The 21,066-nt window shown below is 45.1% G+C and overlaps 1 protein-coding gene across 1 annotated transcript in view; it reads right to left on the minus strand.

Moving 5' to 3' along the window:
* Window positions 1-20,039, minus strand: part of LOC116437372 (E3 ubiquitin-protein ligase KCMF1-like) — a 77,482-nt gene extending 57,443 nt beyond the window's left edge. The window contains exons 1-2 of the mRNA XM_032095041.1: window positions 19,748-20,039; window positions 5,637-5,804 (exon numbers count right to left, since the gene is read on the minus strand). Of these exons, the coding sequence (XP_031950932.1) occupies window positions 5,637-5,804; window positions 19,748-20,039 (460 nt within the window). The remainder of the gene's footprint in view (window positions 1-5,636; window positions 5,805-19,747) is intronic.
* Between the last annotated feature and the right edge of the window lie 1,027 nt (window positions 20,040-21,066).

Below are 21,066 nucleotides of genomic sequence, written 5' to 3' on the forward strand. Positions count from 1 at the left end.
TAATAATACTAATAATGGTGCCTTGTTTGTTCCAATGTGTACAATGAATGACTGATAAATCTATTAATGGAGTATTTTTAGTGCAGAGAGGGGGGGAGAGACCCCCTTTTGAGGTAAACTTGAGAACCTTGCCCGGGAAAGTTCTCCAGGTCCTCATTGTGAAATGGAGCTCGCCAGCTACTGCAGACTCTGGGTGATGGTACAGTATTTAGGCAATTGAAAGTGTATTGTTCTAAGTTACTATCCTTTTGCCATGTGCTGTAGATTATATGTATTATCCTGTTTGTTCTTGCTCAGTGTGACTTTACTGTCTCATTACATGTATTCGCTTGCTTTTATGTTGCCTTCACGTTTACAGTGAGAGACGCGCAGGTTATCACAAAACAAAAAGGGGGAATATGTCTCCCCAGGAGCATTTGGATAATGCAATATTTACGCTAAAAGTTTTTGCAGGCAGATCATCAATTTGATCCCCAGCAGAGCGATGCCAGTCTGAAGATTTGCATGTGTGAGACAAATTTCTAAAAAGGCTTTACGTAAGAATCCACAATTGGGTGTGTAATGACAAGGCCTAGCTGATTTACTAACCTACGAGAGAAGGTACACATGTGTTTTATTGCCAACAGGTCTAACGTGGTTACCTGCCTGACCTGACAAACATCAGTCGCCTTCAAGAAAATGAGGCCCAGCGAGAGGAAAAATGACCTATTCACCATCCAGCCCTCGTGGCTAAAGCAGGAGCAGAAGTAGGACTGCCAGGAACATGGCTAGGCCTGGGAGCTTACGGAGGCAGCCTGCCAACAGAAGCCTTGTGTCCTACTTCATCTACCATCACGTTACTGTTTTCCTGCTGACCTTCTTCAGCTATTCCCTGTTCCATTCTTCCAAAAAGACATTCAGTAATGTCAAAGTCAGCATTTCCAGCTAATGGACTCTCTCCTGTCTAAACAGCACAGCCCCTGAGCTCCAGCCATATGAGCTTTGGAACAGTAGCCATTTACTGCCAAGTCCAGAAGAAGAAGCAGCTCTCTCTCTGGGAACATTGGACACTATCTTTTATTTTCCTATGCTGCCAATCTCTTTGTCAGTGACATGATTGTTCTTGATGGGTTTTATTGATTGTGATCTGTATTCCATGTATCTTATCCTGTGACCTGCAGATAACCGGTAACAGTCTTAATAGGATAATGGCTTCACAGGTGCAAAGGTGATTCATTTTCTAATGCTATTCAAAATGTGTCACCTGAAAACCCCATATTTCAGAATGTCTCAGCATGATACAATTGGACAGTTTTAAATCATGACAATGTTATATATTGTCAAGCCCCTTCAGACAAATGTTCACACAAATTGCCTCGAGGAGTATTCTTCATTTGTGGAAATCACGCATGGCCTGCATTACCTTCACATGCTATTGGTGGTCCATGCACCATTGGCTGCCTTACTATGCTTGTGCCAAATTTAACTATGCCTTTAAATCAAACGCATACAACTCGTGACAAACAGTCCTTTCACTCCTTTGCAAGAGACTGCGATAGCACCTTAGATTTTTGGCAATTAGAAAAACGTGTTTTAGCTTCTCTTTAATCCCAGGAGTAGCTTCCTAAACAGACTAGTGCCACCTCGCTTGCTTTATCAGAATTGTTAAAATGGGATTTCTGGTCGAAAACAAAAAGGGGGAACTGTGGAAACCGACAAGCTGCTCTGAAAGTTTCACAGAGCTCGACTTGGACGCAATCACTTTGTACCCTTGAGAATTCGGTTTGTACCCATGAGAATTATAGCATCAACAGAAGCAAGAAACCATAGACAACAGATGTAGAAAGCACAGTTGGTCTAGGGAAGCTGATATTTGCTTTAGATTGTTTTAGATGGGTGTTAGTTGCAAGTAACCAGTAGTTTTGTAGGGTGTTAGCGTAGAAGCCAATGGGAATACAGCACAAGTGCCAAGAAACTGTATAAAAGAGGCTTTGTAGAATTAAAGATGCTTTTTGCCTTCTGAATGGAGTTGGTGTGTGTGTGATCCGTGAGTGTCGTGTCCATCTCAACTGCGACAGGTCTGGGGTCAGTTGCTTGGGGAACACTCCCTGTTCAAGACAAGCCTCTACTTGTCCACATGTATCTCTCGTGGAATTTAAAAAATTATATGAGTAACACACTCTAATCCAAAGGTGTATTTACTTAGAGACTTTCAAAGAAAAATATTGTGGTTTCCTAGATGTTTTCTAGATGCACAGAACATTCACAAGATGGTTGGAAGAACTTAAAAGTCAACATTGAATGTTAACTTATAGCTCCATAAGCAAGTATATATCAGCCCTCTTTTCCCTATGAATCATGTACACTTAATGTTTATGATGATGCTGTCATTTAACCCTATATGTAATATACAAGAATAACTGTCTTCAGGGAACAAATACATTTAAACCATATATCTCAAATAGTGACCAGAAAATTGAAATAATATATAGTGTTACACAAATATTTTAACCTTGTGAATAAGCAGAAAAGTAAAGTTTAAGAAGGAATATCTAGAAACTTCAATTATATGTTTTTCAAAACTAGATTTGTATATTTAAATTTGTCTTTTGTATTGGGTTGACCCTGAGTTGATGGACAGTCTTTAAGACCAATTACGCTTCTCACAATTTACATATTTAAACCACACAGAAAGGCGGGACTTCCCCTTTTGTCGGAGCTCGCCTGCTGGAAGGTGGGGGGGGGCTCCGAGCCTCCAGGCCCCGCCGGGCCGGGCCGGGGCCACTGCCCCTTTCCCCCTTTCCCCCTTTCCCAACGCTGCGGCACGGACCCTGGGTCGCTGGGGGGAACTGTCCCAGAGCCGCAGGCAGCTAAAACCAGCCATGGACTGCTCACAGCTAAACCCATCTAGCACGGCTTCTGGGGACAGGCGGGTCCCTCTCCTCTCCATGCGGAGCCGGCGGAGTCAACGGGAGCCGGCAGAGCCTCCTGTCTGCAGCCAGCACACTTCGTGCTGAACTGAAGAAGACACCACACAGCCAGCAGCACAGAGGGAGCGAGGCTTTGTCCACTGTAAAGCCTGAACAAGAACACTCTTCAACATGGCGGCTTCAGAGTCAGAGAGAAAGAGAAGTGAGTCACGTGAGACGGAGCTGAGCATGGCGACGGGAGAAAAGAGGGTGGTGCCGCGATTCTCGCGCGTAGCTTAAAAAAACCTTCTTGCATGCCGTGGTAAGAAACTGTAATACCACAAACTGTTTGTCTCTTTAATCCATTTGAAGAACATGGGGGGATGGAAAATCCTCGTGTGGCCTGTGAAGATTGTGAAGAGTGCCTATGCCAGGCTATATAAAAGTAGTAAGAGGCTGTTAGAGACTTGTGGCGAAGAAAAGCCTTTGTGTGCAGGCCAAAATAACTTATCCTTAAAAAGATTAATAACCCCATGTGATGGCCCACGTTTGGCAGTGTGAAGGAACTGTGAGATTTTTCATGGGAGAGATGTTCTACACACAGCAGATTGATTGTTTCCGGGCGGGTCTGCTGTTAGTAGCAGTTTGGGAACCACGTGCAACTGAAGGAAAACCCTTTTTTCCTTAAGCATAAGAGAGAGACTATTTCAAGAACTGGAACACTGACTAACATCCCATGTTCTGTCATCCTTGTGTGAGCTGGGTAAAAGGAGAGAAGTGCTGGAGGGGGGGGGGATTTGCTTTAATTTTGTTTTGTTATTTTCTCTTTACTTTTAATTCTATTAGTAATAAAGCTCTTTCATTGTACTGCAACTGTTTAAGGTTTGTGCCTGCTTTGCTTTTCTCCTAATTCTTATCTCACAGAAGGAAAATAAGTAAGTAATGAATATTTTGAACCAAAACCACTACATTTAATTGGTGTTTCTGCCTGGTTTCGAACTCAACCCGCTACATCTTTCCAAACTCTGGATTCTCAGAGCACAGATTTCAAAGTCATTACAAGGCAGGCTTAGGGCAAGCAGCTACTGGAGAATTAGACATGAACGAGATACTTCTCTGCTCAGAGAGATCTGAGAAAGAAGCTATATATTGGTATATTCAGCTGTTTTGAGCTTTAAATGCATATAGGAAATAGCATAATGTGTATATTCAATACTTTTTTTAAATCAAAAAGCTAAAAAAATTACTAAAAAATTTAAAACTTCAACAACAATGTCTACACTACAATCACAGAATTGTTAGGTTTGGAAGGGATCTCTGGAGGTCATCTAGTCCAAACCTGCCAAGTCAGGGTCACCTAGAGCAGGTTACACAGGAACACATTTGGGCGGGTTTTGAATGTCTCCAGAGAGGTAGACTCCATGCCCTCCTTGGGCAGCCTGTTCCAGTGCTCTGCCATTCTCAATGGAAAGACTTTCTTCCTCATGTGGAGGTGGAACTTCTTGTGTTTTAGTTTATGGCCATTGCTCTTTGTCCTGTCACTGGGCACCACTGATCAGTCTGGCACCATCCTCTTGGCACCTGCCTTTGAGGTATTTATATGCATTAATGAGATCCCCTCAGTTTTCTCCATACTAACCAGGTTCAGCTCCTGCAGTATCTCCTCATAAGAGAGATGCTCCAGATTCCTAATCATCTTTGTGGCCTCTGCTGAACCTTCTTCAGTAGCTCTTTGTCTTTTTTGTACTGAGAAGCCCAGAACTGGACACAGCACTCCAGATGTGGCCTCACTAGGGCTGAGTAGAGGAGCAGGATCACCTCCCTCGACCTGCTGGCCACACTCTTCCTAATGCACCCCAGAATCCCATTGGCCCTTCTGGCCCCAGGGCACACTGCTGGCTCATGGTTAACTTGGCATCCACCAAGATTCCCAGGTCCTTCTCTGCAGCGCTGCTCTTTAGTAGGTCAGCCCCCAACCTGTACTGGTACTTGGGGTTATTCCTCCCCAGGTACAGGACCCTACACTTGCCCTTGTTGAACCTCATTAGGTTTCTCTCCACCCAACTCTCCAGCCTATCAAGAATCAAGAATCACTACAAACAGTTTTTATTAAAACGTGAGCCTTGTAGGCTTAAAACAGGTATATGAAGAAATAAACATCCAATGTTTTAAATGCAAAGATTTGCTATGAAAGTATCTCCTGAATCACAACACTCGTGTTATAAATATGACGTGATAGAAATGACTCAGGGAAAAAACCCAGTAATTTAGAGGACTACTTCCTAGCCCTTGCCACTAGCCTTCCACATTCAGTACAGCCTACCATCCTTGACTGCATTAACATCCCCTGATGTAACTACAAAACAACATTTTCCCTAAACTCTCACTATTATTTCTCTTCTTCACCATGGTACTTTCTGGTACAACATATTGGGGAAAGGAGGGGTGGGTGCATGTAGTTTTGTTGCACCTTTCGAATTGAAAGTTAATTTAGGAGCAATTCGTTTTATCAGATATATATATTTAATAGTCTGATAATTTGCTGTGTGCCAAAACACTTAACCCAAAAGAATAAAACATATTTCATATGCTAGAACCAAAGACAGAACAAGCTTTGTATCAGGATACAGGAATTTGCTATGATTTTCAGCATGCTATTTGGAGGGACAAAAGTTCCCAAGTAGTGAAATAAAATACAAGTTTTTAGCTACTGCAAACAGCTTTAATATAAATTAAATTATTACTTACCAAAATCTACTCTTGTTAGTATGCACTGCATTGGATGGTCAGTTGTATGCCTCGTTGTTGTTGCACCACTCTCATAACAAGTTGCACACAAATCGTAATCGTAGCAAATTAAACACTTGTATCTGCGACCTCGAAAATTTCCTTTTAAACATGCATCACAGCTGACACCTGTGAACAAAGAAAATTGCTTGAAAACAACAATAATTTCACATTGGTTTAATGATACAGATTGTTGCTATAGCCCCCAACAATGAAAGGAATTTAACCAAGAAGCTTTTATGGAGCTGATGCACAATAACACAATTTTAAGCATATTTATATCTTTAAAAAGGCAGTAATCATCCAAAGTGAAAGTTAAAGTAAAATAAAAACCAGTCAAGCACTCAAAATGATAATTTGTTAGGATATAAATTCTTTTAAATCACTTTTTTCCACTGTTTGAAAGCTTGGTTCAAAACATTCTCAAGGTTAAATAGTATACTTTGTGAAAACAACAAAACAAAGTCCACAGCAGACCATCCCGCAAGTCACACAAAACCACACACCACCACCACCACCACATAATACCACCCCTCCCTGGCTTTTGTGTTTATTTTTATACTTTCTAATAATTAAATTATGAAGAATGCCACAACCATTTTTCACAATATAAACATATCCGAGAGCAAAAATTTAGGTCTTCTATTTTGAAGTACAGAATAACTTTGAATACATCTTAATTTTATGTTGTATCATCTCTTCAGCTTCTACCTTTCGAAAGTTCAAACTTTGTACTGTAAATCAATCAGTCACACTTCCTGGGTCAGGAAAAACTTAATTATCTTCTAAAGGTTTTTGCAATTTTGTCTGTGTCATTTCAGTTCTCTGCTGTTAATTTAGATAAGGGCAAAGGAAGCATCATCATCTTTTCATCTGTCAAGGCCCACAAAAACTTCCATCATTGCAGTAGTAAATTAAAGGCCTTCATGATAATAACTAGTGTGTACAACACATGCGATATTTTGATCGAAGTCCTCCTTTAGGATCAATTTAAACAAGCTTTTCATAGCTCAGTGCAAATGCAGAAAATGTTATAGAAACAATGTTCTTGGAAGAAAGCACCAACATTGACTCTAAGAGGACTAGTAGAGGAAGATCATCAAGATCTCAAAACTGCAAATATCCCAATGGTCATTTCCTAATTATAAACTCCATTATCAGATAAAAATCTAGTATTAACACAAGTCACCACTACTACTTGTGATGTCAGGTCCAGGGAGCAAAGTTAAATTACATAGAGACAATTCTCACAACATCTCTCCCAGCTAGTATTTCTTCATATCATTCTAAATTACCACATTTTCATTTTGATAACCTGACAGCAGGTGGCATAACACACTACTTTCATACCCTTTTATGTAACAGGAGAGAAAAGCATCAAGAAAAAAAAAGCCTCAGAAATTCAGCTGTGGTTTTTTAACCCATACACTGCATTAATTAAAATTTTAGGAGTTTGCCTCTCTACACCTTAAAAAATAAAAAAAAAAACCCACAAAAAAACCCCCAGAACACTGAAAGATAACAATGCCAAAATGAATTGAATGCATCCTAATCAATCTCAGGTTTTGAGGAAAAACACACACTCAGGAGGGGTCCAATTATAAGCAGGGAACAGAAAGGGCAAACGAATAAACAAGTTGTGAAAAGGATTCAAGCTTATTCATGAAGTTCTGATTTACATGATGCAACAATAACTTTTTAAAAGCTTTTAAAATTATTTCCTATTCAATGGAAAGTTTTCCTGTACCTTCTTCAGAATGGCCTCATGGAAATGATCACCAAAGAAAAATAATCTGGCTTATTTTTAAATAAAGTTTTTGATGCATTTTACCTTAGAAAATAGCAAGACTTTTTCAGTTTTTCTACTGTTAATTACCAATACACAAGTACACATGTGGACTGATAAACAGTTTTATCTAGTAGGTTTCCTCTATATGGTTTGCAGCTTGTCTAGAATCAGGGCTGAGATTTCCAGAGAGGCTGTCCAGACACCTGCCCCAGTCATGGAAAATTCTGAGTGGTATGATGTGTGGGAGGACATAGGCCAAACCCTGAAGGAATTCTCTGACGCGATAGCTTGGAACTTCCCCCCTGAACAAATTCAGAATCCAGCTGAGGTGGGGAAATATCTAAAAGAAAATTGCAATGACAACTCTAATGAGAAGAAAAAGCTCATTGCAATGTGCTGGGTCCTGGCTAATGCTTACTACACACTGCTAGATACTGTAAGGCAGCAGACACAGCCAGATGGGCAGGAGGATGAATCAGCAGACATCCCAGTCACTCAGGCTGCAGCTAAACCAGATGGGGAGCCTAAGCCAATAGCAATTGCCCCTGTCCAGAGAAGGAAACACAAAGCCAAATCCATTCGCCCAGTGAATGATGATGGGGAGCCAGGATCCTCACAGACAGCAGAGGAATCCAAACCAGAAATTATTACAGAGTCTCTGTCCATAGAGAGCCTTCATAGCCTAAGAAAAGATTAAACCAGACAGCCTGATGAATCTACATTAAGTTGGTTAGTCCAAATATGGGACGCCACAGGCGATAATACAATTTTGGATGGCACTGAAGTGAGGCATTTGGGATCTCTGTCACATGATGTGGGTATTGACCAAGGGATGACAAGGGGGCCCAAAGCTCTCAGTCTCTGAACATGTCTCTTAAGAAGTGTGAAGGAAAGATACCTGTGCCGAGATCTCCAGTTGCAGCAAACCTCATGGAAGACCATAGAACAAGGGATTCAATGCTTGAGAGAACTGGTGGTGATAGTTTTCTTAGATGACCAATTAGGAGTCCAGACATGGTAAAATGCACACCAGTGATGTGGCTAAAACTTGCACGACTCGGGCCACAAGAATATGCCTCTGCTTTAGCAATGATGAAGTGGAATGAGTGGGACAAGACAGTGAATACTATGGTGAGGAGGCTCTGGGCATATGCAGACACTGTGCAAGGCCCAACTCAAGCAAGAATCTCAGCTGAGGAAACAAGTCTGTCAGAGCACATACAAAAAATGGAAGACAGGATTGAGGAGACTCATCAGAAATTTAGGAAGGGGATTAAAGAGGACCTCCAAATCTTGTCAGTTCCAACCACAGGTCCTGTAACCAGAAGCAGATGTCCCCCAGCTAGAGAGGAAGGGTACACCTCATGAACTGACCTGTGATTCTTCCTGTGTGACCATTGGGAAAATATGAAAAGGTGGGATGGAAAACTGTTGGGGTTTTAGGAGTTCTCCTTTTGTTTTTCTTTTTCTCTTAAATAATTTTCCCCATAGGTGTTGCCAGGAGACAGTAAGGACTGGATACTTAAGAGAGACAAAAGACCTGGCCACAGAGGGAGGGGTCCAGCTGGCTACTCTCTTTTACCTGAGGTTTTCTCGTGTAGGGCAGAGATGCCTCGAGATTTGGACTGGGAAAAAGGGGTTGAGTGGAGCTCCTAGCTCTCTTGCTCTCAAGGTGTTTGGAGAGGGGAGAAGCTGCGGTCGCTGTGGGGAGAATTCATCACCACTGCAGGGTTCTGCCCTCTGCTGCCTTCCTTCTATGGTTGAGTGGAGCTCTGCTTACTCGAGCAGACGTTGCATTGGGACCCTATTTTGTTGCTGCCTGCTCTGAGCTTCCCCTCCCCCTCCCAAAGACACGTGCTCCTGCCCATGTGCTCCGAGCTCCTTTGTTCTAAGCGCGGGCAAAACCAAATGTAACTCAAACTCTTTAGCAGTGTCTGATTGGCCGCTCACCCCGGGTCCGACCCCAGTCCTCCCCTTTCCCCTTCTCCGAATAAAAGATGGTCGAGGGGAGGCTCCGCCCTCTCTCTCAGCTCAGCTATCTTCCTGTGAACATTTCTTGTCGTCTGTCTCATTTGAAAGCTTCTAACTGCAGGGAATTGAGCGAGCAGGGAGCTATATTTCTCCCTCTTTGCTTCTGCTGATGGTATTTGCTTTGCAGCTGATACAGGTACCGATTTTAGAGCTACTAAAGTGCTAGATCACCCTTGCTACCTCTCTAGGCTGCTCGAGGCTTTCTAAGGCATTGGAATACAAGCGCTAGCCGGTATAAAGCTGAAAAGATACCTTCCACATTTGGCGCCCAACGTGCTATCTCTGAACTCCAGTTCTGAGAGACTTTCGGGGTGTCCCGGCAGCTGCGTGTCTGCTGGAGTTAGCTCTGCACGTCCTGCTGTGACAGCTCTGTGTAGTGAGCTGTTACTTTTTGTGTAACATCGAGCCCAGAGCCTCAGCCTGTACCCTCCCCCACACCACGTGGTGAGGGAACGGCTGGAAAGCAGAAGACCCTTCTCGCATTTTTTTTCTCTGGACCTGCTTTCCTGTGATAAATCCAGAATTCTGGTGAGTATTTCCCTGCTGGTTTAGGGGCTCCTGTCTTAAGCTGGTGCCGGTGCAAACTTTCTCTTTTTTTCCCTCCTTTTTGGCGAGTAAGGGGTTGAGGTTTGTGGTGGTGCATTCAATAATGGGATCTGAAGTTTCTGCACACCATAGAGAAATATACCACCAAGTTCAAAGTTACCTTTCTTTAACTGGGCATAAATACCCTAAAAATCTAGTTCAATCTTTTGTACAATGGCTTTTTCAGTACTTTCCTAATCTGACCTCCGAAGACATAAGATCTGCTGAATTTTGGGATAAGGTGGGGAGAAAACTCTCCTCTCTTAGGCGTGCAGGAGATGAAACAGTTTCAAAATTCTTTCCTCTCCTGTTACTAAGTTAAACTTTGCCGGAGAAAAAAGTAGTACATGAAAAGCCTCTGCAAAAGCCCCCTGTTAATTCCCTTATACCCTCTTCCAACCCCTGTGTCCCAGACCCCTCTTCCCCTACGCTGGAAAACACAGCTAGAGCAGACTGCTTTTTAGCACAGGAGAGCTATCGTCCTCCTGGCTCACCCGTGTTTCCTCAGCACCCTGCCTTGGATGGGAATCCGGAGCCCGTCCCAGGACCTTCCCAACCCCTTTTCTCCACTCCCTTTTCCCCAGTTTCTAGCCCTCATGTTTCAAGCGCGCGTAAAAACCCCTTCTCCCCTGATCTCTTTGTTCCCAGGGACAGCCATTGCCATGTGCTCGCAGCCCGGGAAAAATCCCCTCCCCCCAACCCCTTTTCTCTGAGTTTGTTTGTCTCCAATAATGGCGGACGCAATGTTCCTTCATCCCCAAACTACACCTCCCACAATCCCTTTCTCCCCCACCCCACAAATCCCTTCTTGTCCCCATCCCCTCCCACTCCCGCGTCAGAACCTGACCCCACCCCCAACCCCGCCCCCACAGCGTCGTGTTTCACCCCTCCCTCTGTGCCCGCCCATGACTCAAGTACCGCCCCTGCCTCCCACAACCCCGCCCCCAACCCCTCCCCTCCTCCGGCCATTTCCCCGCCTCCACTCCCCGCCCCTGCTTCCCATTGTCCCGTCCCAGGTTCCCACAATCCTGTGACTACCTCTCTAAATCCGGGAACCCATGGCTACCAGGAAGTAACTCCAACTGCTTCTACTACACTCTCTTGTACTAGCAATGGAGCAAACCCTGACTGGAAACCCTTTCCTTATTCTAATATTAAGGATTTGTGCAAGGCAATTAAGGAGTTTGGAATGCAGAGTAATTATTTTAAGAGCCTTTTAAGTGCTACTTTTGCAACTCACTTACTTGTACCTCATGATTTACTTACATTGATGCAAACTCTTCTCACACCTGGTGATTTTATGATGTGGAAAAAGCAATGGAAAATAATTTTATCTGATTTATTGAAAATTCTGTGGCAAACTCCAGACAATTACCTGGACTTTGAGAATAATTATATCACATTAGACCTTTTATCTGGTGACAATAATATGGCAAATCCTCAAAAACAAGCGATGCTTATCCCTCGTCCAGTTCTTACTGAAATCACATGTGCTGCTGAAAAGGCCTTAACATTATTACCATCTCAAACTCCTAATTCTCATTATACCACCATCAAGCAATTGCCAAATGAAAATATTATTCACTTTTATAACCGTTTGTGTGAAGCTGTCTCTTCCCAGGTCCCTAATCCTGACCTCCAACAAGCGCTCCTACTCGAACTTCTCCAAGTTAATACGAATGATACTTGCAAACAAGTCATTCTCACTCTCCCGCTGTATCCTCCTCCTACTGTTGAATCCATCCTCGAAGTCTGTACGAAGAAGGTGCAGCTGAACACAGCTGCTCCCTGTTTGAAAAAAGTGGGGATGGTTGGGGAAGTTGTGGAGAATGCTACGGGTACAGGAGAAACTCAATCGCATAGTAACCTTATATGCTATCGTTGTCAGAAAAAGGGACATGTAGCTCGCAATTGTAGAACGATTATAACTGCTGATAAAACCTCTTCAAAGCCTGATTCCCCAGGTCAACAGCAGGGAAACTAGCGACTCAACGCATCCTAACAGCTCCGCGTTCAGACAAAAATAGAGCTGCAGACAAAGCAACTTGGACTTCTGGACTCAGGTTTAAGGTAACCTGTGATAAAGCACACCATTTCAACAACAACAAACAGACTGTAATACCCATCTCATTCCAGAATGTGGACCACATGCAAGACTTTACATACCTTTTTGTTATTGGGGACACTCGGGAAACACCTGCTGGGATAGAGGTTACACCCACACTCGTGAAAGTGGATCAGAATGGGTGTTCTAACCTAATGGTACAATGTATATATCCACCTTACTTTATGCCAAAGGGTCAAGTCATTGCACAGGCCGTTCCACTGCCCAAATACCTGCCCACAGATGGTCATATCCCAGCCATCTGTTGGACTGAGGTTTTGGGAAATGACAAACCTGTAATAGAATGTAAGCTCCATTACAAATCACATAAAATCAGTATAATGGGAATGATAAGACACAGGTGCTGATGTGTCTGACATTCCATTTGATAAGTGGCCTACACAATGGGAATTGCAATCTCAGGGCATCATACAAGGGATTGGAGGTACCCAAATTGCAAAGCAATCCAAAAACCCCATTCAAATTGAAGGTCCTGAAGGACAAATAGCGACACTTCGTCCATATGTCCTAGACACCAAATTCACCCTGTGGGGAAGGGATGCCATGTCTCAGTGGGGAACAAAAATTGATATCACCCCTAGACATCAAAATTTTCCCGTGCAGGCCACTGAAGCAGAATGCCATCCACATAAATTAACTTGGAAAACAGATGAACCAGTGTGGGTTAACCAGTGGTCGCTAAAAAAAAGAAAACTTAGAGGCACTCAAAACATTAGTAGCTGAACAATTGGCTAAAGGAAATATAGTTCCAACTAACAGCCCATGGAACACACCCGTGTTTGTAATACAAAAACCGGGAAAGAACAAATATAGGCTACTCCAAGATCTTAGGGAAATTAATAAGGTTATTGAAGACATGGGACCCCTTCAACCAGGTATGCCATCACCTTCAATGCTCCCACAACATTGGCATTTAGCTGTTCTTGACATTAAAGATTGCTTCTTTCATATTCCACTCCATCCTGCAGATGCCCCTCGATTTGCATTTTCTGTACCCTCTCTTAATCGTGAAACTCCCATGGAACGTTACCATTGGCTTGTGCTTCCCCAAGGTATGAAAAATTCGCCAACTCTCTGCCAAGAGTATATTGCTAAAATTCTATCTCCCATCCGTGCCAAAGCAGAGAAAGCCATCATCCTGCATTACATGGATGATGTGCTGGTGTGTGTTCCCAATAATCAGTATCTCGAGCAGACATTTAACATGATAATTGAGGCCCTAGAGGCCAAGGGCTTTGAATTACAACCAGAAAAAATGCAGAGAACAAGCCCTTGGAAATACCTCGGACTCAAAATCACAGAAACCTCTATCACCCCAACACCCGTCACCATTAATAATAACCCAAAAACACTAGAGGAAGTGCAACAGATCTGTGGGACACTGAAGTATTTAAGGTCCTGGTTAGGACTCACCACAGAGGATGTAGCTCCTATTGCAAACCTGGTAAAAGGGGAAGGCAGTCCAGCATCCTCTAGATCCCTGACAGAACAGGCAAGGCAGTCTCTCAAAAAGGTGCAAGAGCTCATTTCCACCAGACAAGCACACAGGTATCAGCCCTCCCTACCCTTTAAGCTTGTCATTCTAGGGAAGGTACCACGCTTTCACAGCCTCATATTTCAGTGGGACAAAGAGCAGAAGGAACCCCTCATCATAATTGAATGGGTACTCCTTCCACTCCAACCTCCTAAAACCATCACACAGCCACAAGAACTAATGGCAAAAATTATCATGAAGGGTAGAGCAAGGCTCCGCACCCTGGCAGGATGTGACTTTGCATCCATCTACTTACCTGTAATAACTGACGCATTAGATCACCTACTCCAAAAAAATATAAATTTACAATTTGCATTGGATAGTTACTCAGGCCAAATCTCAAATCATTACCCAAAACATGACATGTTTAATCTGCCATTCTCTTTCATCCCTCGAGAGATGCAATGTAGAAAACCCCTCGATGCAATTATTGTTTTTACTGATGCTTCAGGAAAGAGTAAAAAGTCCGTGGTCACATGGAAAAATCCAAAGACGCAAAAGTGGGAATCTGACGTCGAGGTAATCCAGGGATCACCACAAGTAGCTGAACTAGCAGCTGTCGTTAGAGCATTTGAGAGGTTCAAAGAACCCTTTAATTTGGTCACAGACTCAGCATATGTAGCTGGAGTAACTGTTAGAGCTGAGCATGCTCTTCTAAAAGAAATCTCAAAAAAATTTATGATTTGCTCTCAAAATTAATTTATCTGGTTTCCCACAGAGAGCATCCCTATTTTGTCATGCATGTGAGGTCACATACAAACCTGCCAGGATTTATTGCGGAAGGTAATCGTAGAGCTGATGCTCTGGCTATGCCAGCAGACATAGTTCTATCAGCCGACTTACCAAAGCTCCCCCAAGTTTTTGAACAAGCAAAATTGAGCCATGCCATGGACCATCAAAATATTCCTGCTCTTATCCGCATGTTCCATCTGTCGCGGATGCAGGCAAAACAATAGTGGCAACATGTCCCAACTGCCAGAAGCTACAGCTTCCATCACTGGGCATGGGGGTCAATCCCAGAGGCATCAATAGCGGTGAAGTGTGGCAGATGGACGTCACACATTTCCCTGAATTTGGGAGATTAAAATACGTTCATGTTTCTATTGATACCTTCTCTGGTGCTATGTATGCCTCTGCACATGCTGGTGAAAAAGCTAAGGATGTTGAAAAACATCTTGTCCAAGCTTTTGCTGTGCTTGGTATACCTGAGGAGATAAAAACTGATAATGGACCTGCCTACACCTCTCAGGAGTTTAAAAACTTTCGTCAGCAATGGGGATTTCGACATGTTACAGGTATTCCTCACTCCCCAACTGGACAAGGCATTGTTGAACGTGCCCATCAAACCCTCAAGCGAATGCTGCTACAACAATCAGGGACCACCAAACTCAACTCACCTGTCCTCAGACTCAGCAAAGCACTGTTTACCATAAACTTCCTTAATGGCACCTTTGAGGATCCAAACCCTCCCATCTATTGTCATTTCCAGAACACCGGGAGACAGAAACTGAAGGAAAATCCAGAAGTCCTGATCCGGGACCCAGAGACTCAAAAAATCCAAGGACCGTACAAACTTGTAACTTGGGGACGTGGGTATGCCAGTGTATCTACCCCTCAAGGACTAAGGTGGATCCCAGGGAAGTGGGTAAAACCTTATGTCACTTCCTCAAAAGTTAAGGAGGTTAAAACTGCCTCCTGGAAGAGACAGTGTAAAAAGAATCCTGATTTTGCACCTTCATGTAAACCCCCTACTGCAGATTTTGATGTTAATCCCTTAAGTTAAGTTGCACTGTTTTGCACTCAGGTTTTGCACTGTATTTTGTAAATCTTCGTCCTGATACTCCATACCATAGATGTCCTGACTAAACCCCTGAGTTTTGACTGGGGAACTAGTTTAAAGGCATCCTAGGTACTGTCGAGTTGTAGGGATGATAGATTCCAATTATATTTTGCACTGTTGTTTTGTTACTGTTCTATGCACTTTTAAGTTACTAAGAGTTACAACCCAGCTTTAAAGAAAAAAAAATAGGGAATTGTTGCTGCCTGCTCTGAGTTTCCCCTCCCCCTCCCAAAGACACATGCTCCTGCCCATGTGCTCCGAGCTCCTTTGTTCTAAGCGCGGGCAAAGCCAAATGTAACTCAGACTCTTTAGCAGTGTCTGATTGGCCGGTCACCCTGGGTCCGCCCCCAGTCCTCCCCTTTCCCCTTCTCCGAATAAAAGATGGTCGAGGGGAGGCTCCGCCCTCTCTCTCAGCTCAGCTATCTTCCTGTGAACATCTCTTGTCGTCTGTCTCATTTGAAAGCTTCTAACTGCAGGAAATTGAGTGAGCAGGGAGCTATATTTCTCCCTCTTTGCTTCTGCTGATGGTATTTGCTTTGCAGCTGATACAGGTACCGATTTTAGAGCTACTAAAGTGCTAGATCGCCCTTGCTACCTCTCTAGGCTGCTCGAGGCTTTCTAAGGCATTGGAATACAAGCGCTAGCCGGTATAAAGCTGAAAAGATACCTTCCACACTATTTAACACCCTACCTCACTAAAAGAGGGACTTCTTCACCATCTGCTCGGGTGCCTCAGGGGAAAACCCCGGGACCCTGAGCCCGCCTTTTCCTGCCCTGCTGGGAGCCGGGCCGTGGCTGCCCTCCCCTGCCATTCCTTTGCCACTGCTCCGAGTCTTCGCTGCACTGTAGCTTCGCACGCCCTGCCTGCCGAGATATTCCAGGGTTCCTGCTGCAGCTCAGGAGTTTTGATACATCTTGTCTACCACCTGGGATTTTGTGCTCATTCCTGCCGTTCCAGTTTGCTGCTCCTGAGGGTCCTGCTGGGGCACCGGGATCGGCTGCCCCTGGGGGTTTGTGAAGCCTTTCTTCCATCCCTTACCAGCTCGGCCAAGCCACTATTACTGCGTGCTCCCCGAGCTTGCGCCAGAGCGCCCCCTGCAGCCGCGGGGGAATCATCGCACCTGCCCTGCTCACCAGGAGCCGCCAGCGCCCCTGCCGGCTCTGACCGTAACTGCACCAAAAGGGGAAAGTGCCTGACAGCCAAGAAGGTTGTCACTAGGTTACTGGTTCTGTTTGTTGCTGCTGCCATAGTTATTGTTGTTTGTTTGCCTTGTTTTATATATATATAAGTAAAGAACTGTTATTCCTATTCCTCATATCTTTACCTGAAAGCCCCTTAATTTCAAAATTATAATAATTTGGAGGGAAGGGGGTTGGATTTTCCATTTCAAGGGAGGCTCCTGCCTTCCTTGGCAGACACCTGTCTTTCAAACCAAGACAAAAACCCACTTCTGCCCTGGCAGCATGGGTGTGTGAACTGAAGGAGGACAATACTAAGAGAGGGAGTTCCACCAGACGGAAAGTAGCTCCAGTTTCCCATAGCCGAGCTGCCAGGCAAAACGGAAGGGAGGATGACATGTCCAATCCCCTTGAAGAAACCTCTAGAATGTATGCCCAGGGAGGGAATGATAACCAGGGCTAGAGGAGCCCTGCCTCTAGCCAGGTAGAAGCACAGGAGAATCGTGTCTTTTGGACTGTGTGGATCCGATGGCCTGGCACATCAGAACCACAAAAATACAAGGTCTTGGACGACACTGGTGTGCAGTGCACGTTAATCCCATCGGGACATGCAGGGACAGAACCTGTTTCTATTGCTGGGGTGACAGGGGGACCGCAGCACAGAATCACACAGAATCACACAGAATGAACTAGGTTGGAAAAGACCTTTAAGATCATCTAGTACAACCTATGGCCTAACACCTCCTCGTCAACTAAACCATGGCACTGAGTGCCATGTCCAGTCTTTTTTTAAACACGTCCAGGGACTGTGGGTCCACCACCTCCCTGGGCAGACGATTCTGGTACACAATCACTCTTTCAGTGAAGAATTTTTTTCTAACGTCTAACCTAAACTTCCCATGGCTCAGCTTAAGACTGTGTCCTCTCGTTCTGTCAGTTGTTGCCTGGGAGAAGAGACGGACCTCCACCTGACTACGACCACCTTTCATGTAGTTGTAGAGAGTGATATGGTCACCTCTGAGTCCCCTTTTTTCCAGGCTAAACAACCCCAGCTCCCTCAGCCGTTCTTCATAGGGCTTGTGTTCCAAGTCCTTCACCAGCCTTGTTGCCCTCCTCTGGACACGTTCAAGCATCTCAACATCCTTCCTAAATTGAGGAGCCCAGAACTGGACACAGTACTCAAGGCCTCACCACTGCCGAGCACAGGGGAAGAATGATTTCCCTGGTCCTGCTGGCCACACTATTCCTGATACAGGCCAGGATGCCATTGGCCTTCTTGGCCACCTGGGCACACTGCTGGCTCATGTTCAGTCAGCTGTCGACCAGTACCCCCAGGTCCCTTTCTACCTGGGCACTGTCCAGCCACACTGTCCCCAGCCTATAGCGCTGCAGGGGGTTGTTGTGGCCAAAGTGCATGACTCAGCACTTGGACTTGTTAAACTTCATCTTATTGGACTCGGCCCATCTATCCAGACTGTCCAGGTCCCTTTGCAGAGTCCTCCTACCCTCCAACAGATCGACACATGTTCCCAGCTTGGTGTCACCTGCAAATTTACTGATGGTAGACTCAGTCCCCTCATCCAGCTCATCAGTGAAGATATTAAACAGGACTGGCCCCAGCACTGATCCCTGGGGGACCCCACTAGTGACTGGCCACCAACTGGATGCAGCACCGTTCATCACCACTCTCTGGGCCTGGCCACCCAGCCAGTTCTTAACCCAGCAGAGTGCTCCTGTCCAAGCTGTGGGCTGCCAGCTTTTCCAGGAGTGTGCTGTGGGAGACAAAGGCTTTGCTGAAGTCCAGATAGACAACATCCACAGCCTTTCCTGCATCCACCAGTCAGGTAACCTGGTCATAAAAGGAGATGAGGTTGGTCAAGCACAACCTACCCCTCCTAAACCCATGCTGGCTGGGTCTGATACTGTGCCATCCTGTAGGTGCCGTGTGATGGCACTCGATGATCTGTTCCATAACCTTGCCAGGTACCGAGGTCAGGCTGACTGGTCTGTAGTTTCCCAGATCCTCCTTCCAGCCCTTCTTGTGGGTGGGCATCACATTGGCCAGCTTCCAGTCATCTGGGACCTCCCCAGTGAGCCAGGACTGATGGTAAATGATGGAGAGTGGCTTCGTAAGCTCATCTGCCAGCTCCCTCATCACCCTAGGATGGATCCCATCTGGTCCCATAGATTTATGAGCATCTAAGTGGCTCAGCAGGTCTCTGACTGCTTCCTCCTGGATAACCAGGGAGCTATTCTGCTTCCTGACACCATCTACAAGCCCGGGAGGACAGTTGTCCTAAGGACAACCAGTCTTTCTGTTGAAAACTGAGGCAAAGAAGGTGCTAAGTACCTCTGCCTTTTCCTCATCTTTAGTTACTAAATTCCCTCCTGCATCTAATAGAGAATGGAGGTTGTCCTTGCCCTTCCTTCTGCCATTAATGTATTTATAAAAATATTTTTTATTGTCCTTCACAGAAGTTGCCAGATTGAGTTCTAACTGGGCTTCTGCCTCTCTAATTTTGTTTCTACATGCCCTAGGCAACCCCCTTAAACATTTCCTGAGATACCTGACCCTCCTTCCAAAGGTGATACACCCTCTTTTCTTTCCTTAGTTCCTTCAAAAGCTCCTTGCCCATCCAGGCCAGTCATTTTCCTCGTCAACTCATCTTTTGGCACATAGGGACAGTCTGTTCCTGTGCCTTAAAGATTTCTGTTTTGAAGCATGCCCATCCTTCCTGGACTCCTTTGTTCTTAAGGGCTGCTTCCCAAGGAACTGTCTGAATAAGTCTCTTGAATAGGCCAAAGTCTGCCCTCCAGAAGTCCAGTGTGGAAGTTTTATTGATGCCCCTGCTTGTTTCACCAAATATTGAAAACTCTATAATTTCATGATCGCTGTGTCCCAGACGGCCTCCAACCACCACATCTCCCACCAGCCCATCTCTGTTTGCAAACAGCAGGTCTAGTGTAGTCCCTCCCCTGGTAGGCTCACTCACCAGCTGTGACAGGAAGTTGTCCTCCACAAACTCTAAGAACCTCCTAGACTGCCTCTTCTCTGCTGTGTTAAGTTCCCAGCAGATGTCTGGCAGCTTAAAGTCACCTACAAGAACAAGGGCTGGTGATCTTGAAACATCCTCCAGCTGCTTGTAGAATAAGTTATCCACCTCTTCTTCCTGGTTGGGTGGTCTATAACAGACTCCCACCAGGATGTCAGCCTTGTTGGCCTTCCCCCTGATTCTTACCCATAGGCACTCGACTTTATCACCATTAGTCTCAATTTTCATGGTGTCAAGAGCCTCCCTAATATAAAGAGCCACCTCTTCTCCCTCTCCTGTCTCTTCTGAAGAGCTTGTAGCCATCCATTGCAGCACTCCAGTTATGCAAGTCATCCCACCACGTTTCCGTGATGGCAACTACATCATAGCTTTCCTGCTGTACCATGGCTTCCAGCTCCTCTTGTTTGTTACCCATGCTGCGTGCATTAGTGTACATGCACTTCAGCTGGGCTGCTGATTTTACCCCTGACTCTGGCTTACCCCCCTTGGGCTTGTTTCTGGAGGCCCCAGCTGCATCCCCTTCCCTCTTCAAACCTAGTTTAAAGCCCTCTCAATGAGTTCTGCCAATTCATGGGCTAAAATCCTTTTGCCCTTAACAGATAGATGGACCCCATCTGGCTCCAGCAGGCCAGGTGCCATGAAAGTTGCCCCCTGATCAAAGAACCAAAAATTCTGCCGATGACACCAGCTTTTAAGCCACTTGTTGATAATGTGGGTTCTTCTGTTCCTTTCATCATTTGTCCCTGCCACTGAAGGGACTGAGCAGAACACCACCTGTGCTTCTGCCCCATCAACCACTTGACCCAGAGCCCTGAAGTCCCTTTTAATTGCCCTGGTGCTCTTCTTTTCAATCTCATCACTGCCAGCCTGGAGTATCAGCAGTGGGTAATAATCAGAGGGCTGAATCTGCCCAGGGAGTCTCCTGGTGATATCCTATACCCAGGCCCCAGGCAGGTAGCAGACCTCCCTGTGGGATGGGTCTGGGTGACACACAGGGCCCTCTATTCCCCTCAGAAGGGAGTCACCTACTACGACTACCCTTCTTTTCTTTTTAATGCTACAGGTAGTGATCCGTCTGACAGATGAAGTGTAATTGGGAGGCTCTCCAGACAGATTATTTTCTTCGATGTCACCTGGCTGACCCCCTGGATCCAGGGCCTCATACCTATTCTGAAGTGGCACCTGGGTAGGTGATGGGGGTCGTGAGGAATTTTTATTACCTCCCTGAGGAGGGACCCATTTCCATTCCCCTTCA

This window comes from Corvus moneduloides, chromosome W (genome assembly GCF_009650955.1).
Source record: "Corvus moneduloides isolate bCorMon1 chromosome W, bCorMon1.pri, whole genome shotgun sequence".
In the NCBI taxonomy this organism is placed as follows: domain Eukaryota; kingdom Metazoa; phylum Chordata; class Aves; order Passeriformes; family Corvidae; genus Corvus; species Corvus moneduloides.